Below are 22,543 nucleotides of genomic sequence, written 5' to 3'. Positions count from 1 at the left end.
CATTTGCACTCAGAAATGTGGGAAAAAAGTACTCAGCACAAGATCTGCACATAACTGTTACTTGAAGTTGAACCTAAAAACAAATCTGTAGTGATTCACTGTCCTATCTTGGCCACACATCTGAGTGGCCAGTCCCCTCTCACACTATGATGAAATCAGAATAATAGCCACCCCTCCTAAAAGGAATTAAGACAGTATTTTGCTCAAACTCTATGATTATATAATGGCCTATAAAACCACACCCCATTAACAACTACCCAATCTCCTCTCCCCAAATCAGATTCATGTTGTTGAAGGCTGGGCAGACTGTACAGGTAAGAAGATGAAATATGATGTAAGGTTCTGTTTACGGTTTACTGTTTTAAATGCTTTAAGTGCATTCTTACTTAGTTCTTAAGCAGCTCAGTAAAGTGGGTTCTTTATCCCCATGTTACAGGTGATAAAACTGAGGCCTGGGGAGGTGAAGTGACTTACCCCCTCACAGCACAGCCTGTATTGTGTATATACTTTTTTGGGATACCGCCAGCCTGAAAGTTTGTGTAACTCGAAATTACCACCAATGCCCTTCATCGCTCTCTTTCAAGTGTTTCTGAAATCTTCTCTCTTCTACTTCTAAACTCTCAGACCAGAAAATCCACAACTTTGACACAAGAAGGAAACAAGAATTCAGCCAAGATGCAGTCATGTTTTATTCTACTACCTTACGGCGTTACGCTTTGGATAAAAGAATAGCGGAAACTTCCATTTACCACTGATTTCCACTAACAATTAGCAACAGGGTATTTTCTAATTTTCCGCTGCATGTGTGTGTGTGTTTTAGAAGTGCTGCCAGTTTTTATATTTTCAATCAAATTTTATTTTCTAAGTATCATCGTTCCTCAAGGATTTTTGAATTTTCAAGCCCTCTCAGTGTGAAATTTGGAGGTGGGGAGTAGATTGTTCCCTTTTCTTCATTATTTATCTCGGTAAAATCATTAGAGAGGCCTTTCTCAAAGCATCTTGAAATTTAATTTGTGTTTCTGGCTCCCAGATTGGCTAAGTTCTCTGTAGTTCAAGGCCTTTAACTAAGAGATCAACTAAAGCAACTGTGAATTGCAGAAGCAGGAGGTTGAGCTGTACCACTGGCGCACTTTTTAAGGAATTCCAGTTAATCAGAATGCCATTCTTCCTCCACACCCAGGGCTATTATTCTTGAGGCTCTTTGCATTATTTTAACAGTTATAGAGTATCTGGAGTATTAGAAGTAGACTACAAGTGAAGAAAAGCCCCATAATTGATTTGTTAATGTTTTATTCTCCTCTTTTTCTATCGGCATGTTCTTTACATTCCCTCAATAAATATTAAATACTCAGGCAATGCTCTCTCTTAGGTGGCAAGCAAACCTTTAGAATGTCGAAACAGTAGAGAGAAGAACAATGCACCTAATTGAAATGGCAGGGTAATTTGGAAAATAAAATTGAGTTGCTGCAAATCCCAAATTCCAGAATAAAAATGTTTATGCTCACTCAGATGCAGACTGTTCCTGGCTTTGAATAATTATTAGAATAAAAAATACTTGAGCACCAACAATACACTTGATGTGCATAGAACAAGCGCGGTCTACACGTCTCTATTATTTTGTGCAAGGAAGTGCAGGGCACAATGAGCCTGATATTTTTCTTGGTGTTTTTGTTTTGAACACAGCTTATAAAGCATCCCAATAAGGTGAAACAATAGGCCAAGCCACTAAATATACAACAACCAGTGTTAAAAATGTCATGGACGCGATTCTTCAGAAAATTGTAAACACCTTAAGGAAGGGACAGGGAAGCATGCTGAAAGAAATGAAGGGGTTAAATGATTCTGCTACTCAATATCTTATTTTCCCCCTCAGATATATTCATCACCCAGATCAATTCAAAATGTGAAATTCCGGATTCTCTTTGGCAGAAGCTAGAGCCAAGAAACAATTAAAATGAAAGTGGAAAAATGCATTCGCGCCTGTTATTATGAAATGCTAACACGTACTGACTCTATAAGAGATGATGTTTATCTGTACACTGAGGGCAGTCTTATTATCTACTCAGGGCTATGCCACTCTTGGCAGAGCTGCGACCCATATCTCGCAAAGATAAATTCCATATGCTCTGTAGAGTTATAGCATATTTCCCATAAATAATGTATACAATAGACTGTAAATAAATAATACGTTTATCTGAACTGTTCAAGAGTGAAGGGCAGGGTGCTTACTCAGGAGATGAAGTCTCTTATGAATGAACAATTTCAAATAAAAGTAATGTCCAATGGTGAGTTATCACCAAGTTCTTAACGCTAAAATATTCTTAAGCTGGGGTGGGGGGGGGATGTTAAAAGAACCCCAAATCTGGTGGGAACTTTCAAGTCAATGTTCCAACTAAACGCAAAATGCCCAATTTAATTTCACTGCTAAAGTTTCTGTCATGATTGTAGCATCATAGCTAATAGGGTTTTACCTATTTGCTGCAATTCTTAGCTCTCTCTGTACACTACTGCTTTTTATGATCAATGAAATACCTAGACTTAAAATGTCATGTACGAGTTTTTGTCCCATGAAACACACAGTGGATTTTTTTTTCCTTTGTGTGAACAATTTTAACATTGCACTGAATAGAAAGGAAGGCTACGAAAAAAAAAAATTCCAAAAGAACCCATGTGCACTAGGTAGTTTGCTGGGACTTCATGCAGTAAAAATTGTTAGTTCCCCACCCCCGAAGTATCTCCCTTTTTGAAGCCCAGAAGACACACAAACTATTTCCACTTCTTAAAAATAGTGGAAGTAGGCCTTTAGACCCACAGACATTGTACACAATTTAGTATGAAATTAAGTTTTCAGATCGCTAAGGAATAGTCTCTGAATTACAGAAAACACTATAGGTCACAGTTAATTATAGCTTGTCTGTCAAATTAAGTTAACATTCGAGAACACATCCAAATAGTTATGGAGCTATTAAGAGGAGTTTTATTGTCAAAGAAATTCGTATTCATTCAGCTTCTAATGTTTTTAAAAGAACAGAGATAAGCCTTTTTACAAGCTGGGACCGAGTAAGAAAACTCTGGGTTTACATCAAATTGCTCCCTTCATTGTCCTTTTGATGACTATGTCAGTTTCATTATAAACTTCATTTTCCAGAGTTTCATAATAGTCATAAACACACTTGACTTTAAAGAGTTTCTATGGGACATAATGTGAATGCAGATGCAGAATAAAATGCAAATCATGGAAGTCTGGGACCAAATATGGACTATCAGTTAAGAATCCAGTCACTGGAAACAAACATTTAGGCCTTAAGAGGAAGAGCACGAAGAGGCTGATATGAATCTTTACATCAAGTATTCACAGCCCCGGGGACAGCAAGCAAGAATAACAGTTTTCAGTTTTTCACCTAATTGTAAAGCACAGTTTGGGAATATTTGATGACTTTGGTTTCTATTCATTCCTGTTCTAAAGTGAGGACCATTTTTCATCTTCTCAGGAAAATAAACCCACATGTGGGTAATAACCCACTAGGTACTCAAATAGGGAAAGGAGACCTAGCAAACTAGTTCAAGTTCAGATCTCAGGCATAGGAGGCCTGCCAGTCAGTGGGGAAAAAGTGATATGAAAAAGAAACAGCTACGGCTCTGTCTTGCTAAATAACAACCAACAACCCTGACATTTACAGCTAATGAATAATGAGCAGGCGATCATGTTGTGTTGTAAAATGTGAGGAAAAATCTATAGAAATGGAAATTCATGATAACAATTAATTCTAAGTTAGCAAATGTTGTCAAGGAGTCATTCTAATATCGCGCAAAATGTTAATTATTTACTTACTACTATCTTCTAAATGAGTCAGAATCATGTATGTTTAAATCCATTGTAAAATTTAAGACTTGATATTGTGTCAAAATGAAGGGAAAAAAAGAAGACTATAAAATGTTGCTTAAACTTGTTAAACTCATAAAAAGTTGCAGTGATTTTAAAAGTATTATTTAGTAAACCTATTAACAGTAACGGCATTTCCTTTCTGTGGAAAAATACAATTTCATTTAAGCTTTTTTAAAAAACCGTAACATTTCACATTCACGGTTCTTTACCTCATGTTTATAAATCCTATTACTTGTAAATGGAGTCATGAGGCTATCAAAGGAAGAAATCAATGGGGAAATGTATTTTTGAGGATTGCAAATAATATAAAATTTATTTTCACAACTTAGTTATCCTGCATTAGTTTATGCCATATACAGTGGTGCATGGAAAAGCCAGAGTATGGTTATTGCATGACTTAAAGAGAGTTAATGACTTAGTTCTGGTTATAATTTGTATTTAACTGTATGTACTCATGATACAAATAAACAACAGGTGTATATTTCAATAAATGTAAAAAAAAAGTGTTTTTTCAACAGAGAATAAACTCTTTTTGATATGTTTTAGTCAGCTTTAGGAATTCTGAACCAAGAAGTCCAGAAATATAAAATAATTTCAAAAGATTTGCACTCTTGTATTTTCCTTTAACAAGAACATATTTCCTAGATTAAGAAATGCTGTTTGGAAAAAGAGTGTTCAGAGAGAGTGTAGCAAAGTGTTGCCAATTGCTTTAATTCTGCACACATGAATGCATTAAATTGACTGAAATTGGATTCTAGTTTCAAATATTTAAATGAGTATATACTCGCTTATTTCACATGGTAGCTTTTATACCATTTATTAAAATGTCAAATTTAGAAGTGTGGGAAATCCAGCAATTGCCCGATATAGGTCTGCTTTCTGGAGAGGCTGTTTAAGACTCCAATAAGCTTTCCCAAATTCCCATAATCCTGAAATCATGGCATATTAAATTAAGGATACAGTGAGGGAGTCTTTTTACCTTTCACACTACACACACATACTCATCTGCTTGAATTTTTCAAAACTGATTTTATACACGTGAGGTTTCTTCACAAATATGTAAGATAGTAAAATATCCAAACTTTTGCTGGATCCCCAAAGTCAAAATTTGGAATGATTATTTAAATTGAAATCGTGAGTCTGTGTTTCGTGTTTTAGACCCTAACTTTTTAACAGGTACCAATATCCTGATGTTTCCTGCCCTATGTGATTTACAGTGGCGTTGTTTTACTTGGGATTTTGAAAACTTTCAGGCCTAACATCTGCACGACTGTCAGATACACTGTGTCACATGTATTCTATTTTTATTTCTTTATTTGTAAAAGAATACTTTCCCATAGTTTTGATGTCATCTTTAAATATTAACTTAATTTTTTGCACTCAGGAGAAATGGCAAAAACATCTGTTTCAATTATAACATAAACTCAAGTGCTACTTTGATACAAATATAACAGATATCATAATCCAAAAAAGGCCATGGAAAATACTATAGTTGCAAACATTTAAGACTGTGTAACAAAAATGACTGAGAATGGTATCAGTTTACTATCCTTCAACTATTTCCCTGACAGTGGAGTCAAATAATGTTGAATTATAGACCTTCTTACAGGAAGTCTTATTTTGTGTTCGTTTTTTGATCATTCCCTTGCTAGTCCCTATAGGAATTTGGCTGTCTGCCGACTTTTCTTTAAAAGTTTCTGTATACATACTCGGGTTGTGTTTGTTGATTAAATGATCATTTATTAAAACTTAAGCATTTCACATTGGTTTGACATATTTACATTTCATGAGAAAATATTGCTATTGCAATGGCGAGCATAGCATTACCAATGTGAAAATCCTTCACTTGAATCCATTTGACAGCATTTTCATTTGTAAGTGTCTTAATACAACTTGTTATGCTTTCTTCAGTTTCTCCAATTCCACCTGCGAGGGCAGGTAAGCTAGTTTTATAACGGTAGGCCCCTCCATAATACTTTAGTCTATCCGCTTGGCCTTAAAAAACCCTACATTTCTACTATGGGACCACAAATAGTCTTTGTTTTTAAGAATATGGAGTTTTATTCCATAATTTTCCATCCATCACCCGGCAACAGCTGTGTTTTAAATCTTTCGGACTATGACAAACATTTTAACATTTAAACATTCGAGTGTTTGAAAACATAATGATTTAAAATTTGTTTATTTTCAAAGTTGGGCAATTACAACATGATATTTCAGTTACTTTTTTGAAAGCAGGGCCCGTATTTTAATGCCTTTTCTTCTTCCTCCTCCTTCTCTTCTTCTTCTACTATTTAAGCTTCTCCATGTTTTCTAATAAAAATCTCTACGTTAGGACCGATAGCAAGAGTCCACACAACCACTCTATATATTTCCAAATCACGAGCAATGGAGTCATTCTGGCGAGAAAGGGATTGCTATTTGAGTGACCTGTTGCCACAGAGCTAGTTAAATCACTGAACAATAGTTACTGTTATGGGGCTTTACCTTGTACAAAGTAGCATTAGTATCATTGCTTTCTATTAACCATAGAACTTGCACTGGAGACTTCCACTGAGAGAGAGGGAGAGAGACAGACAGAGAGAGAAACTAGGAAATGGGAATAACTTCTGTAGTATTAGCATTTAGACTTCGAGACATTTAACAATGTAATTGATCTCAACCTACCTGCATATACTCTGTACTTCTTTTTTTTTTCCTCTCAAATGTTTTTGACATGCCCCTAATAAGAATCAATACATCCCTACTCTGACATTCACACATAAATCCACGCAAAGAGCCCATGAGAACACAACAATAAAAACACACCTGGTAAACAACTGTCTTTGAAATCAAAGGATACTAAGCAACAAAGGGCCTAGAATGAACATCCCAATTAGCCACTGTAGTGGCAAGCAGTCAACACCTTATTATTTAATCATTAAAGAGAATCTTGCCATAATTTCCCTTTGACATATTTCCAAAGGGAATTAAGAGTACCCTCCATGACTCACAACGACAATCAAAATAAAGTTAGATGGCTTCAAGAACCCATCACTTGCAAGGCCTGCGGACACAGAGGTTCCAGGATTAAGGCATTGACTGAGACCCTAAAAGCACTTACAACTTAAATGAGATGTGTCCATGGGTAGGCATTTAGAAACAAACTGACAAAGGGACCATTTTCCTATCCCTCCATGTTTGTGTCCAGTTTTCTTAGTGGATGAAAATAAATTGTTTGCATTCCTAGTATTAGTAAATATCCCATAGTCTCTTCTATTTTTTTCTTCCCCTAAAGCAGCAGATCTAATACATCAAGAATATCAGGCCTCCCCATACCCATCCCTTAGTAACACCTCCCCAAAAGAGAAGGCTTAAATCTCCCTTGGAGGCATCCCCATCACACTTTGCAGGGAGGGGTGCTTTCGATCAAGTTCAGTTTTAAGGATTTTACCTCAAACTATGCTTCAGAAACAACATTCCGGACTCTTCAAATAAAACAATCGCCACCTGGGTTCCCTGGCCCACTGGGGAACCAAATCGCACTGGCTCAGGGCTGCCCCTGATCCCCAAGGCCCAGAAGCCTGACGCTTTCCAGCCTGGGCTACGCAGCCCCGGCGGCTGTCCCCCGTCCCCGGGGAGCTCAGCAGCACTTGGCATTTAACCTGCCTGGTGAGCTTGGCTTTCTGGTTCCATCTCCGCGAGCCACATTACTTCTCCCCAGATATTAGAGACAAATCTGGATTAACAGGCAACAGGGCGCCCTGCGCAGCCCGCCAGCCCTTGCACAGGAGCTGTTAAATGCAGATTCAGCCGAGGACCCCCCGGAGAGCTACTATTGAATAAAAATTGTAATCCAAAGGGACCTTTTCTTTGCCTCCCACTGCTTGTAGGAGAACCCGGGTTGGCGCCCGAGCACAGGCCAAGCTACTCCCGCTCGCTACCAGCAGGCCAGGCCACCTCGGCTGGTGGCCTTCAGGGCCCGGGGACTCTTGCTCTGCTCTCCATTCCCTCTCTCGACCCCTCCTGAAAATGGAAAATGCTTAGATTCAAGGAGTGGCGAGCAACAAACAGCCCTGGGAAGGAAGGTTTAATTCGATAGCTCCCTCCTGGAGAGCGGACTAAAGTCTAGCGACTGGGCAGCCAGATTCTTCCCCGCGTAACCCCTCTTGGCCTCCCCAATTCCACCCTGGGTCCCCCAAACTCGCGCCCCGCCTCCCCTCGCCCTGCGTCCTTCTCCATCGCAAACCAGGCTCAACCCTGGCCTCGACGCCTCGCACGGTGGCCCCCTCTGCGCCCGCTCCCGGGGTCTCAGCACGGCCCTCACCCCTGCCGAGGCTCGGAAGCCCCCGGTGCCCCTCGCTGCTCCCAGGCCCTGGGCGTCGGGGGCGTCCGTGCCAAGCGGGGAGCGTAGCAGTCGGGAGAGGGCGCCCGGGAGGCCTGCGCCCGCGGGAGGTGACTCTCGGGCCTGGGACTTCGGGGTCTGGGAGCGGGAGTGGGGGGCAGGGAGTTGAGAGTGGGGTGGGAGCGGGATTACGGCTTCGACTGGCGTCTTAATCTGATAAGAAAAAAACAAAAACAAAAAATACCACCAAACTAACGACACTACAAGGCCAAGCAGATTTCCGCCGACTTAGCCCTCCGGGAAACCGGCTGGTATCAAAGTCGTGGATCCCAAGTCCCCGCGCGGGTGGCAGCCTTCGCGCCCTCCGAGGAGAAAAGTAAAGGAAAATAAACCGCGCAGCCATCAGGCCCTAGAGACAGAGGGGTTAATGAGCTAACGAGGCCCCGCGCTCGCACCACACCTGAAGCATCCAGTCCCGCAGCGCACACTCCACCGGGGCTCAGACTGGCTGGGCCGCATTCGCAGACAGGTGGCGAGGCCGTCCTTTCCGGGCCCGGCCCCCGGGGACCAGCGAGCCGGCTCCAGTTGGGAGCACTGGCGCCCACCTGGCGGCCCTAGTGCCTCGTCCCTCTGTCCCCAACTCCCAGGACAGGGGACTCCACTCCGCGGCCGAGACACACTGCCGCGTGCGCCCAGCGCTCTGCGCGCCCCTCCCCAAAGGGAGCCCAGGCACTCCCGCTCCTGGCTCCAGGGAAGCGGATAATTCCAAAGCACAAGCTTGGGGTTTGCTGCCCTACGACCAACGGAGACTTCGGTGAGCCCGAGGGCTCACGCGAGTGCGCCCACGCGCACAGGCCAACGGCGCCACGAGCTCAGCCAGAGCTGCGAAGCCCACTTGCAGGCGGCGGGAGAGGGGCGCACACTGCTCATTCTATAGGTGGGGAGGGGAATAAGTGCGAAGTTTTATCCGAGACCACTGCCTACCAATCTGCGTATCTCAAATAAAGGTAACTGAGTAACACCCCGAACTCTGGTCCTTTATCTTTGACTTTAATAAAATAATGATTCGATGAGAAAATGGGGTATAAATCTTCATTTTGGAGGCAATTAAAGTGTTGATTTCATTCATGCCCCTAAGCGATTCTTGTAATTTGCTCAGATAGCTTTATGTACCCAGCACTCCGGAGCTTTTAGAATCCCATTTTCTAGTTAGGCTTGTTGGATTACAATTTTTATTCAACAGCAGTTACCCGAGGGTTCCTCAGCGGAATCTGCATTTAACAGCTCCGGGGTGAGGCCTGGCGGCCTGAACCAGGCGGGAGCCCGGGCAGCTGGCGGGGCCAGGACCCGGAGCCGCCTGCAGGTTTCCCACCTCGGTGGGGACGCTCCAGGATTGCGCAGGCTGCCTGTTCCGAGTGTTGTCTACACTGCCAAAAGTTTGCAACTCGCCAAATAGTAGGAAGGACCCGGCGCGTTGGCGCTTTTAAATCTCAGCTTTGCCTGCCTTCCACTCGTCGTGAGAAAAGGAGGAATTCAGCCTCTGCCGCGGGGTTACCCAGAAAAATCCAAGCTGGGAATTTTTTTTAAGGGGGTGATATGGAGAGAAGCAAACTTTAAGATGACACCGAGACCGAGGAGTCGGGCATTCCGGCAAGGAGTCTGCAAGGCAGCCGCTGGCCAACCGTGATCATGGTAGAGCTTGCAAAGAAAACTCTGCATGACTGGTTGTCCTTTGGCCTAACAAAGGCAGGCTGCTGTCTCCCCCAAGACGGGGCTCACGTGCCAAGTCAGAAAGAGAAACAACTCTGGGCCTTCACTTATAGGTGGAGAAGCACAGGAGGCCCGCCACCCAAATCTTTAGACGCGGTGCCACAATTCGCAACCGAGAGCTGTCCTGAGCCCTGCTTCATCTCACCCACTCCTCACGTTTTTCACTTTCAGTGCATTTTTGCAACTCCTCTGGACCAATCCAGAGATACAGCGACAGGAGAGAGAGAGAGGGTGTGGGGGGGGGAGAGAGAGAGGAGAGAGAGACTGGGAGCAAACATCGGTGTTGGGGTGAGAGAGAAATCCCCCCCAGCAACTCCAAATAAAAGTCATCCCCACTTGGCAAAGCAGCGGAAGAAGGGCCTGGAGGGAGGATGAGAGAGGAGGGGGTGAAGCAAGCAGAGGCCGGCAGTTCAGAGCAGGGCGGCGCGAGGTCCTCCACCCGCCACACCGAGGGAGTCCCGGGGCGCCCCTGTCGCTGACACTTCCAAAAGCTGCCAACCCAGAGGGCCCAGAGCACGTACCAGCTGGAGGATGAGTGGAAAGGAGGAGGAGAAACGTCCATATTTATCTGTTTTTATAACCTCGGCCTGGTCTTATTTTTTCTATTAAGTACAATAAAATGGGCGAGCTTGCAGCGAGCACTGCACAAAGCAATGTTCAGTGAGGTCTAGAAGCGTTCGGCCGAGGAAAACTGACAAGACAGGCTAATGAACCGTATAGACAGGGAGAAAATAGCCAGCATTTGCTAGATTTCAAACCCTCCCTGTCTCTCTTAGACCACCTATCTTGGGTTTATTCCTAATAAAATAAGAAATAAGCAGACCCTACACTTTTCTTCGAGACAGAAAGGGGGAAAAAAATGCTCCAGAACAAAGCCCTACAATCAGAGGCGGTCACTGGCAGTTAACACTCCCATTATTATAGAGGGTAAATAAAATAAAGACAAAAATTAAAAGCGACAAGAAACAGGTCAAGTTTGCAGGCAAAGCTTTTACAAGCTCATCTCTCCAGGTCGAATCCCAGAGCCAGCCTTAATGAAGCAATAATAGCCACATTATTCAAAAATTTTCATTTCGATGGAAATGTATCTAAAAGGGACTTAATCATATGCAAATAATAAAAGGAGGTGGTAGTAACCCAGCAAGCAATATGCATACAGATTTTTTTTTTTTTTTCTCCCAGGGATGTTGAAATTGAAAAGCGCGTACCTGGTCAGTTAGATTTGCTGATCTCGTTATATCTTCACTGTCTGATTTTGATCCTCCTTCTCTATCGTCTATCACCAAATCGATAGGCATTTTCCCTTTCAAACAGCTAATATACCGGTGGCAGAAATTGTCACATAATTCGTGTACCTACATTATGACAGAAGTAAAAAAAATGGAAACATAATCAGAAGTTCATAAATGACATTGACAAGTGCAATCCACCCCCCTTGTGAGATCCAAACTTCTAAATAGGGGAAACACAGGGCAATTGTCCTCCAGAGACCCTCAGACGCATCCAGAATTAGGAATAACTTTCTTTTCTTGCAAAATAGAGATATCGCAGAAAATTGACAGTGACAAGATGATTCACAGGCTACAACATATTCAACACCCGTGTTAAATTCATCGGCTCCCGGGGCTGTGGCCATTAGAGAGGTGACCTGCGTGGGTGACATTTAAGGTAAACTATTTAATTTCGTCCAGTTACTTTATCAGAAATCCTTTTCCAACATGTCTAAGAAAAAATTTATATATATATATATATATATATATATATATATATATATCTCCAAAGGACCAATACTATGTTGGTATAGGTTCTATGCCTGAAAACCCAAGTCCCTGTAACATTTGTCATTAGGGTTTCTACCTATAAGAAGCATATTTTATGATGCTTCCTTGAAAAAAAAAAAAGACTCATGATATGGGGGAAAAACCCTACAGCCACAAAAAGTTATCGAATTGATTTAAAAAAAAAAAAAAGGAAAAAGGATGCTTCAAAATATTTAGGCATAAGTGGAGTGGTCTCTTACAGGACCCAGGCATCACTGACATGCAAAAATTCACAAGAAACCCCAGTGTGCTTGCAATTTAATGTTAGTTTGAATTCCAATGCATTAAGTTTTTATTGCTGAGATTTATGGAACAGCTAGCAAAATCACGTTACCCCACACCCTTTCTTGAGTGTGAAGGTGGGGTGTGTGCAGGATTCTCAGATTCAAGAAATTGCCACAACTATCAACTCTGCTTTGTCTCTCCAAAACGGTTAAAGTGCCTCCCCCACCACTCCTCCAGACTCCCTGCCTCGTTCTCCTCCTCCCCCTCTGCCTCTCCCCTGTGTCTGACCTGCCGCTGCTCTCAGACTGTCTTCCAGAAACTCACTAAAACTAAACAAAACTTTTCCCCCTCAGAGGCAGCAAAGAAGAGGAGGAGAAAGAAGAGAAGAGACCACAGAGGTATATAACCTGCAAGCAAACTCACAACAGCATTCTAAACATCAAAGGGGATGCCTAGAATTGCAACTATTTATACAAAGCCAGCAAGGTATTAAGAATGAGTACAAGGCTAGGGCGTTTGTGATCCCGGTTTTAGTGGCTAAAATTGTAATTAAACTGCAAAGAGAAATGGACGCTAAGATTGGCCTTGACACTAATTACCAGAAAGAAAGTCATTTATGCAAATGTCTCAGAAGCCTGAACTTCAGCCATTCTGAACCCTCCCCCTCTGTGTGTTTGGGCATGAGGGAGAAGCAAAAGGAGAAAAAGCTAGAGAAATTACCTTCTCTAATTCCAACAGATGAAACCTTAATACTTGTATGGCTTGAATCATCTGCAAAGATACAAAAAGAATGAGTGCCCCATTCCTAGTTTGCAGAAAATTGGCTGTTGCAGCTCTAACATCGCCAGCCTCCCCCCCACCCCCCAAATAGAGTTATTTTGATTTATGGCAATAACACTAAAACTTAACAGCAGCGAGTGGGTACCATCTAGAGGTTTATATTTCTTAAGAAGAAAAAAATAGCTAAAACAACAACCAAGCATCTAAGGGGGGATCATAAACCTTCTCCTCCCCCATGGCTCCCCGCCCCTTTCCCAGCGCCACTGCCCCTACCCCACCCCCAAAAGGCCGCATCCCTCGACTAGGTGTTTCCTTGCAAGGAGTGCACGGAAAATATTCCCAACAGTCCCCAGACTGTGGCTTTTCACACTGCAAACTTTCTGCCACCTTCTGCACACCTTTCAGATAAACTGGTGGTTTGGGGCCTCTGGCCCGGTCGCTGTCCTCATGACGCGACTTTGAGGGCTGGGAAGTCCGCAAAGTTTAAGCACACACGCTGACAGGCCCGGAGATAAATCCCCGGGCTGATTAGAGCCGCGCTGCCCGGCTGTCATAAAAAACAAAGCTCGCGTTTCCCCGCGCCGGCTTGCCCGGCCGCTCTCGAGGTGAATTTATTTCCCCGGGACCTTGTCCCGGACCACTTGCGGGTGGATGGAAACCTTTGCAGCCCACTTGCAGATAGGGGAAGACCGGTCTAGAAACCTCAGGGCTCTCAAAGTAAAGCTTGGGAGGAGGGGGGATTTTTTTTGGGGGGGGAGGGAAGGTGGGAGGAGGGGAGTAAGGGGTCCGCTCTTACCAAGTTATCCAGTTCTGGATTAGAAGAAAATAGAGGTTTTTCTGCGCGAATCTAAATACAAGTGAGAAGGGGGGTGGGGAGAAAGAAACATTTGAAATCTGGTCGCCTTCCTAGTTTCTTGCCTCATTACACTGTCGGGGGCAGGATGTAACCTCCGGGAGAGGCTCTGTGACACCGAGTTCGTCCCGTGCAGAAACCCTTCAATGTGAGTCAAAGAATCCGAAAACAAGCCCAGAGCACAGGGTTGCTTCTCCCAGCAACTGTGCTTCCGAGAGGTCGCTGCCCAGCTCGCCAAGTCCAAGGCAGCTCCTGCGCGTGGGCTTTGGGGTTGCATTTTACAGAGCTTTCTGCGTCGGGTTAGGTAGCGGGAGTGGGTAAGCACTGGGGTGATTTTCAGGCGTCCGCAAAGACACTCATTTAGGAGGAAAAGCTCAGAAGAGGTAACAGGCCTGGCTTAGGGCGGGCTGTTCGCTGGTTACTTTTGCAAATGTGCTGGGTGGGAGGGAGGGAGGTTCTTTTCTTTTCTTTCTTTCTTTTTCTTTTTTTTTCTTTTACTTTTGAAACATTGATTTTGCTGACCTGTTTGGCGAACACGGCTATATCTTCATTGAATGACTCTGACGAGCAGACGTCCCCGCCCGCCACCCCCGGCTCGCGGGGGGTACAAGTAGCTAATTCACATTTCTCAAAAATCAGTGCTAAGAGAGGGAAGAGGGGGTGTCTGCAAGAAAATACAACAGTCACAAACAACACAATGGTTAGTCCCGCGGCAGTGAAAAAAGGCGCCCAAGAAAAACAGCAGGACGAGCTCAAGGCGGGGACCCCCTCCCTGATTTTGTCATCTACTTGTTCCCCTTCCCCCGCGCCCCCAGGTGACTGCTCACCTCCCCTTCCTCCTTGGGCCCCCGAAGTCGGAGGCCCTAAGCCATGGACCGTATCTGAGGATCGGCTCACCATATCTGGCCGGAGAAATTGGTAACATTTGCTAAGAATAAAACCCAAGCGGTTCCAGCAGCCATTTTGAATTAAGTTTCCCACCCCGACCGGCCCTCGTCCCTCCTCTGCACATCCAGGACCTGCAGGGGGGAAAAGGCGCGGGGCGCAGGGGCTGGGAAAGCTCTTTCAAGTGGGTTCCTCCAAGGCCATCTCGCGAAGCCCAAGGCTCTGGGGATCTTGGTGGCAGGCGCTCAGCTAACTTGGGGAAAGGACCTCTCTGGTTGTGGGACCGACTGTCAGAGGACTGCATCTCCCGATCCCGACCTCACGGCTCTCGGAGAGCAAGAGGGCTCCTCCTCGGCTCCCTGCACACCTCCGACCCTTCGCCGATGGTCCCCACCGCCCCCCAAAGAAAGTTCCTTCAAATGTTCCTGCGGTCAAGCCTTTCATTTTTGTTCCTGCGTAATGCCAAAGCAGCTAGTATCGCGAGGGGCCTAGATGTCGCTTATCCCAGCCCATCAAAAAAAAAAAAAGAAGAAAAAAAGCCTCCTCTAATGCCCAAAGAGGTGTCTCAAGTCTTTTATTAGCTCTCACAGCCCAGCTGGGAATTTAACAGTTTGGGGTCCTTTTCAAAAAGCTTCCCCAAATGTTCTGTCCCGGAGCCTAAACGATTTGCAGTTAACAACACTGCGGAAAGGACGCTGGGATTTAAACAAGCCCATCGCACAAGGGACCAGAAGATCAAGCAGAAAGGGTTTTCAGCCAGGGAGGGTCAGTGTTGCCTGATTTTTTTTTTTCAAAAGAAGAAATAAATAAAAATAAAAGTGGCTGCAAAGTAAAAAGAGGTCCCCCAATACATCAGCACACAGTAGGCACAAGTGACTTTCAGAGGGTTTTTACTAGTCCAGGGTCTAACCCAAGGGCCCGGGAGAACACGGTGTGAACTGCAGCGGAAGACGACACCGACCCGAGAGCACCCCGCATCTACTTCTAAATCCTGTAGGTTTCGCCTTTGAACACAAAGTCCTAAAATGGCTAGAAGTGTCTTAAGGTCTGTGACAATTCAGAGCGAGCTCCTCTCCTTGACTACAGTGGTCAAACTCCCTAAATGCAAAGCATGTTCCGCCTTGCCTGACCTGCAACTGGCCTGCCTTGATTTTATTGTGCGGTGTCAGAGCCAGCATACGGTGGCTGAGTAAACTTAGCAAGTCAGAACAATCAGTGGCTTAAAAGATTTTCCTTTAAACTAAAAGTTTCGTTCCAACACAAAGGCGCCTACGTTTAGAAACCCCCAACACTCTCCCTGCGAAGTCAAGCGAGTGAGGACTCCAACCCGCTGAGCTACCGAGCCGGGGTCTGGGGGGACGAGGGACATTTGGCAACTTCTGCACGGCGACCCCTCCGCGGGCATGGCCTCGGCGGAGCGGGGCGCTGGACTGGCGCGGAGCGTGTGCGGAGATGGGGGCGGGGGGGTGTCTGGGATGGCAGGCCGCCTCCCCCAAATCTTCATGCAAAGCGAATGAAAAGTCACCAAATAATGTACCTCCAATCCAGAGAGCTCTGGCTTTCCTCTTACTGAGGGCAAAGGGAAATAGAGAAAGCATCGCATCTCAACTGCTTAGCCTGCTGCCCGTCGTACCTACCCATAAATGGCATCTTTATCTCTCTTTAAAGCGTCATTGACGGAGGAACCCATGCTGGGAGCCATGGCGTTGGTGTGAGCTGTGTGCGGGTACTGATGCGAGTGCAGAGGAGGCCCGTGGTTCAGGTGGTGGACGGGCTGCATGGACCTGGCCGCGTGCGGGTCCCCATACATCGTGGAGGGGATGCCTACTCCATCCATGCCCCCATAATGGGGTAGATCGTCGTACTGCACGAGAAACAGGAGAGAAACAGGTTCAGAAGGCCAGGCGGGCAAATGGGGGAACGGCAGGGCACGGAGCTTATATAATGTCAGTCCAGCTGGATCCTTCAACCCCAAATTCGGTGGCCTTGCATCTCTGAAGTTGAGATTTCTCATTTAAAAAAATATTTTTAGAAGTAAAATTTCTAGGATTCTCGGTAAGGCTCGGCTAGATTGAACGGTCTTGCCCTAACTTGTGTCCCTATCAACTAGCCAGAAATTCAGGATCCTTTGGCAAAAAAGGAAGGAAGAAAGAAGGAAGAAAGGGAGGCATTCCCCCGGAGGGCAGAAGGTAAAACGTGCACGTCTCTAGAGGAGGAAATTCAAAATCACAATAATAAAACATGCCAGGACAGTACAGCAAACCTGCCTAGTTTCACAGACCCTTCCCATCAGGGGGAATTAAAAAAAAAAAAAAAAAAAGTTACGATGGGAACAGCTAAGCCAAGCACGTGAATTCAGACAGGCTTCTCATTTTATTTCCCTGCCAGCGTGGGGTTAGGCAGTCCTGCAAGACACTGCATTTCCTTTGCTCTCCAAGACAAACTCTGCTAAATCATACAAAACTAACTGGCTCTCTTATAAGTGAAACTCAGAGAAGGGTAGCTTCTCTTCAACATCGGGGCTGAATTTAGAATTGGGCAATATTCCCCTCAAGTTAAAGAAAATGTATAGTTGGAGCAATTATTCTATTTTTTCTATTCTTATGAACTTTCCCCCTAGACTAGATGTCTGTGAGCTAAATGTTAGTCATCAGGTTTAAAGCAAATTTAGAAGTAAATGCCCATTCAACCCCCCCCATCTTCCTTCTCCAGAAAAACTACTTTCATATTGTCATTTTTGTGTGCAAAATTTAGCTATTTAGGTTTTCCTCTTTGCTTCATTTCAGGCATGTTCTTTTCCCAAGATTTGGAGGCGCCGAGAGTGAAATGATTTTCAAAGAAAAGAGGAATTGCCACTTTCATCTCCTTCAAGCCAGAGGTGTGAAAAGAGTTTGGAAGAACGCTGACATTTGCCTGAACCAAAGGAGTAAAGAAAAAATGTGTCAGCCTAGTAACTTTCTTTTGCAAACAGGGCTTTGAGGGCCAGGGCACAAATTATGCAAGGAAGGCTTTTTGTAGACCCCCTTTCTTTTAAGAAACTACCTCTGTTGGGTTGTCATTGTCTCACTTTACTCTCACTACATTTCCATTCAAATAGGAATATTGGGGAAATTAGTATTGCATTTTTAAAGTGAGTAGTTGTGTGCTTAGTATCCAATTAGTGCAGGGCTTTTCTAAGAAAAACTTACAAAGTATTACCTTGCATAAAAAACCATGTACATTAAAATTACTTTAAAAAGATGAATGCTTTCCGACCCCCAAAACCGTTGTACTATGACAAAGTTATTTGCTTAAAAATGCTAAATACTTTCAGTGATATTAAAGATGAGCATAATCAATAACATATCAGAAGTTTCTAGCTGCTTATTTTAATTTAAAACTAGCCTTAAACTTCTGCTCCTTGAATGCTCACGCTATATAACATTAGGTATCTAGCGCTGTTTGTTTTTGTTTTTTAAACAGATGATTGCCCGAGCTTGTATTTTTATTTATATAGCTGCTGGTTAGGAATCTATAGAAAACTTGATTACTTGAATTAACAATTACATGTTAATATACATAAGTCTACAAACGCATTGAATAAATCCTCTCGCTTTAGGCCACGGCTTTAGGAGCCTCATTCAAAAAGACAGAAAAAAGGAAACTTTTTAGCAGTGTCTTTCAGCCACGTTTCAATTTAACCTCACATTTGAGTTCCACAATTGTTTTTTAATACGTACCCTTTGCGCCATCGGCCTCCCTGGCTCCCTTCCTACTTCAACTTCTAATATATCCTCTTTAAGGCCAGTGTGAAAAGAAACAAATACGTAAACTCCCCCGGAAAAAAAAAATAAAAAGCACGACGAAAAATCCCTTAACGTCTCCAGCAACGTGAGCTACTGGTCCCAGATCTTCGGTCTATGGGACCTGAAGCAAAGCTCCCGAGTCACTGAGCATAAAAGCGCTCCGTTTCCAAGACAGCAGCGGGGGCAAAAAAAAGCAGATCTTCTTTCCCCAAAAAATCAGTTAAAAAAAAAAAAAAGCGCCCCTCAGACCCAACTACCAAATCTCATGGCTTTCTGCCACTCCGGCTGTCAATCACAGGCGAGGTTGTCAACGTGGTGAATGAATGATCATCCGCTCAGTCTTCTTCTGGTCAGAACACCTCAAATGTTAATATTCAAATGCACAAAGCCCTAGCGCTCGCTTCCCTTGAATCAGTCCTAATTCCTAATCAGTTTCTCTCTTCTCTCGCTCGCTCTCTTTCTCTCTCTCTCTCTCTCTCTCTCTCCCTCTTTGCAACTGCTGCACTGGAGGGAGATTAGAGGAGGAGGGTTAAAAAAAAATGTCTGTCTGAGTTTGTCTTAAAGGAGCCACGATCGATGCTGCCCGCTTGCAGTCCCCGTGCGTGTGTAAAGTGTGTGTTGCACAGGCGGAGAGGTGGATTCCGACCAGAATGCTAGAACCCGGAAGTAGTGGTGGCCATAACAGGTCGCGTCTTACACAATGCATTGGGCTGCAGCAAGTAGGCTCCTCGGCAGGGGTGGGTGCGCGAAGCGAGCTCTGGCCGCACTGGAGAGGCAGAGAGGCGCTCCATTAAATCGCACGCCCAGGCACAAACACCCACACACCCAGGGCACACGCGCACAAGCGCGGGTAGTAGACCCCGGCCGCCGGCTTTATTTTCCGTATGCTTTTCTCTCCCTCCCCCTCCAGACTCTCTCTCCAAAGCTCTCTTGAAATAGATTGGGAATAAAAGCGGGGCAGGCAGCAGCGGGAGTTATTTTGCACAGGGCTCCGTGGATTGACTTCCTGACTTTCCTCGAAATTATTGGGGTCTGCCAGTATTTTTCGGGGCGGAGGGGGGCTGGTGCAGAAAGTAGTGGATTCTTAGAACCAAACACACCACGTAGAAAAGTCAAACCAGGAGCGAAGAGGAGGAGGCGCAGGAACAGGGCTGGGAAAGGCTGTGCTAAGAAGTCCCGAGAACGTGGGGTGGAGATGGCTGGGGCTTTCTGCAGATCCACCTTAGAGGGGTTTTTTTTTGCTGTCAGAGGTGGACACCCGGCCCAAGGAAAGGAAATGCTTGCGTTTTCTCACTTTGGGGATCTGGACGCCCCCACCTCCTAGTCCCGGAGGCCTCCAGCCCCAGCTCCGGCGTCCTGCGCAAAGTGAGAGAGGAAGGGAGGGAACAATGAGCCGAGAGCCGGGAATGTGCCCCCAGCGCCTGTTTACAAACACGAAGCTATTTATGATCGCCGGAAAGCGAAACCCGACGCGGGCTCTGGGCAGCCCGACCTCGCGGGTGGAGCCCGGGCCAGGGAGCCGCGGGGAGGGAGGCTCTTTCTCCGACCCGCTCCGGGCGAGGCGGCCGTGCGCCCAGGGCGCGGCGCGGCGGGGTCGGCGCGCTCGTCTGGGGTTGCAGCCGCGCTGCCTTTGTCTTCGAGGCGCCGAGGGTCTCCGGCCTCGGCCACGCTCTTTCCCCGGCGACGCCCCGCGCTCTCCTCCCCATGCCCTTCTTCCCCCCACTCCTCTTTCCGATCCCCAGTCCAGCTCAGGGAAAACTCCCAGTGCCAAAGAAAAAGAAATTCACTTCGGGGGCTGAGATTTCAGACAAAAAGCTGCCCCTACCCACAACTCGGAGGCCCCAACCAGCCACTAATTTGAACTTTCTCCCTTTCAATACCTATTCTCCGGTTTAAGCAAACAAAAAATTCCTTTTCTTCACTCTCCCGCTCTCAACCTGCCCTTTATTAGTATATTATTATATTTATTATTTTCGTTTTTATTTTTCTGCCCGCCCGGCTCTGATCTGTCGAGATGGCTCAGCCGCAACAGCTCGACCAGCGGGTTGGAAACCTCACATCCCGGAGCAGGGCTCGCAGCTCGCTCGGCTCGGAGCACGATTTTTTTTCCTCCCTCCAGTTGAAACCTCGCAGAAAACTCCCCCTGCGGTCGAGTGGAAAATGAGCTCACCCAAATCTCGGTAGGCAGCCGGGGAGGAGGGCTCGGCCAATCAGGAGACGCTCCCGCCAAGGCAGCAGCTTATTGGCTGCGGGGAAAATCAATTATCAAATAATCGATCAGCAGGGAGCTTCGATCTGCCGGGAAGGCAAACTGCCAGTCCGGATTCCCGCCCTGATTGTGGCCAAAAGGCTGACTCCCCCGAAGCAGCCGGCCCTTAGCTCCCATCGCCCCTACCCTCATCCCACCCCGCCAGCTGCGGACCAAGCCAAAGCGGGGGAGGTGAAGGAAGGGGGAAGAGTTTTGAGAAAGATTAGGGGCTCGTATCTGCATAGACTGTTTGGAAAAGATTAGGAGCTCTCAAATGTATTGAAGCCAACTCTTAATACGCAAACTAAAAGAGAATTCGCATCGGTCCGAGAGACAGGACTGAAGTTTCTGTTTGAGTGGGCTTTCGAGGAGCAGGGGACACAGGGCGAGCATCAGAACGTAGATCTGGAATCAGATTCCACCAAGCGCACGTACCTCCCTAAGCGTCATGTATTGCTTCTTTTAATACTTCTCACGCGTCAACGCCCAGTTCCCCCCAATAGTGGAGTCTTCATAAAGCCGAGCATCAGAGCCTTCCCAGACTCTCGCACATCACCCCCGCCCCGACGCCGTACTCGCCCCATGTGTTCCCGAAGGGCTGACACGTTCACCCAACGCCTTCAGATGCGTTTTGCCTTGAAAGAGCTCCGACTGTTAAAAAAAACTCATCCTAGGATCCCCCATCATTTGCATCTCTGTCTTCTCTCTTCATTTCTCCCCCCACACCCCAAGTTTTAAGATCTTTTACTTTTCACCATCGCAAAATGTAGAGTTTTCTGGTACAAACGCCTCGACACACCACGCGGGAACTTAAGGCAGGCCCGTGTGTCAGAGCCCAGAGGATCCAGGTGAATTACCAGCGCCTTTGTGCCACTGCCTGGCAACCCCGAACCCCCACCCCGCCGGCCCTTCCCCAACGTGAACTTGGAAACAGAACTCAGGCCAGGATGGGACCTCCCGGTGTCAGGAAGGCCATTTCTCTGTTTAATTCCTGGGAAGCTGCGCTGGTTGGGCCAGCCAACGCAATCCTTTTCCGATTACAGAGAAGACCAAACTGGGCCGGCCGCCTGCAAGCTCTTCCTGGAACCCCAGCCGGCAGCGGCCAACACCTGAGCGCCTTCCGACGGCTGCTCGCTGGGGTGTGAGCTCTTTCCCTCCAGCAGGCCCTCCCGATATCAGCGCGGCTGGCGGTAGTGGGGCACGAAGTGGGGGGGAGGGGAGCGTCAAGCCAAACACCGACATGGGCACAGCTACGTTTATGATCCTAAAATGAACTGCGAAGGAGATTGTGTAAGTATAATTTAACCAAGAGAAATTTACTGCGAAATACATTTCTATGACCATGGTCTTTAACAGCCCTACGGGTTCTCGGGCAAAGACTTAGGTGGCCGACCGGTTTGGAGTTACCTCAAGTCTGCGGTCACGTTTTCAAATGTGGAAGAGGCCAGTTCTGGTATATATAGTTCTTTGACAATAGAATGCATTTTGTATTGATGCGTTCCGGTAAGTTTTCTCTTTTGTTTTCTAGCAGAGGTGGAAAAAGAAGGTTCAGGTAAATCTCTCCTTTTCCAACACAACCCCAAACTTCAAGCAGTAGAAGACTATTACGCTCTTCAACCATGATCTTCAACTTTAAATTACCGACAAACAGTTTCCTTAAAGAATGAGATAGTTTGAGTTTGTGGGCTTAAACTAACCTCATTAGCTTTGAAAAGTGTCTTCTTCCTTCCCTCCCCTTCTTTCCAAGTATAGCTGTGAACCCGATGGTCCTAGGCCTTTATAAGATTAATTCTGAACAACCGAGAGACTAAAACACTTTTACAATGTAATTACAGTAGTACAAATTGTTTGCCCAAACCTCATTCTGGATAAGGATTTTACAATTAGCAAACAGTTATTACAGTTGGGGCTTGCTGAGAGAAGTTGCACAGAGGACTTCTGGAGTTGCAATATAGTAGCCATAAAAA

The 22,543-nt window shown here is 45.7% G+C and overlaps 1 protein-coding gene across 8 annotated transcripts in view; it reads right to left on the bottom strand.

Annotated features, from left to right (window-relative positions):
• The window catches only part of MEIS1 (Meis homeobox 1), a 140,420-nt gene extending 121,426 nt beyond the window's left edge, over nucleotides 1-18,994 (bottom strand). For 3 of the 8 annotated variants that reach the window (XM_032652143.1, XM_032652144.1, XM_032652148.1), the window contains exons 1-6: nucleotides 18,263-18,984; nucleotides 16,181-16,407; nucleotides 14,181-14,322; nucleotides 13,602-13,652; nucleotides 12,746-12,796; nucleotides 11,189-11,335 (exon numbers count right to left, since the gene is read on the bottom strand). In XM_032652143.1, coding sequence (XP_032508034.1) covers nucleotides 11,189-11,335; nucleotides 12,746-12,796; nucleotides 13,602-13,652; nucleotides 14,181-14,322; nucleotides 16,181-16,407; nucleotides 18,263-18,274 — 630 coding nt within the window. In that variant the 5' untranslated portion in view covers nucleotides 18,275-18,984. Of the gene's footprint in view, nucleotides 1-11,188; nucleotides 11,336-12,745; nucleotides 12,797-13,601; nucleotides 13,653-14,180; nucleotides 14,323-16,180; nucleotides 16,408-18,262 lie in introns of all 8 variants that reach the window. The other 5 variants (XM_032652141.1, XM_032652146.1, XM_032652140.1 and 2 more) reach the window with 5 other exon arrangements.
• Nucleotides 18,995-22,543: the final 3,549 nt, after the last annotated feature.

The sequence above is a fragment of the Phocoena sinus genome, chromosome 13 (assembly GCF_008692025.1).
Source record: "Phocoena sinus isolate mPhoSin1 chromosome 13, mPhoSin1.pri, whole genome shotgun sequence".
Taxonomy (NCBI): domain Eukaryota; kingdom Metazoa; phylum Chordata; class Mammalia; order Artiodactyla; family Phocoenidae; genus Phocoena; species Phocoena sinus.
This window is presented reverse-complemented; position numbering and strand designations above follow the sequence as displayed.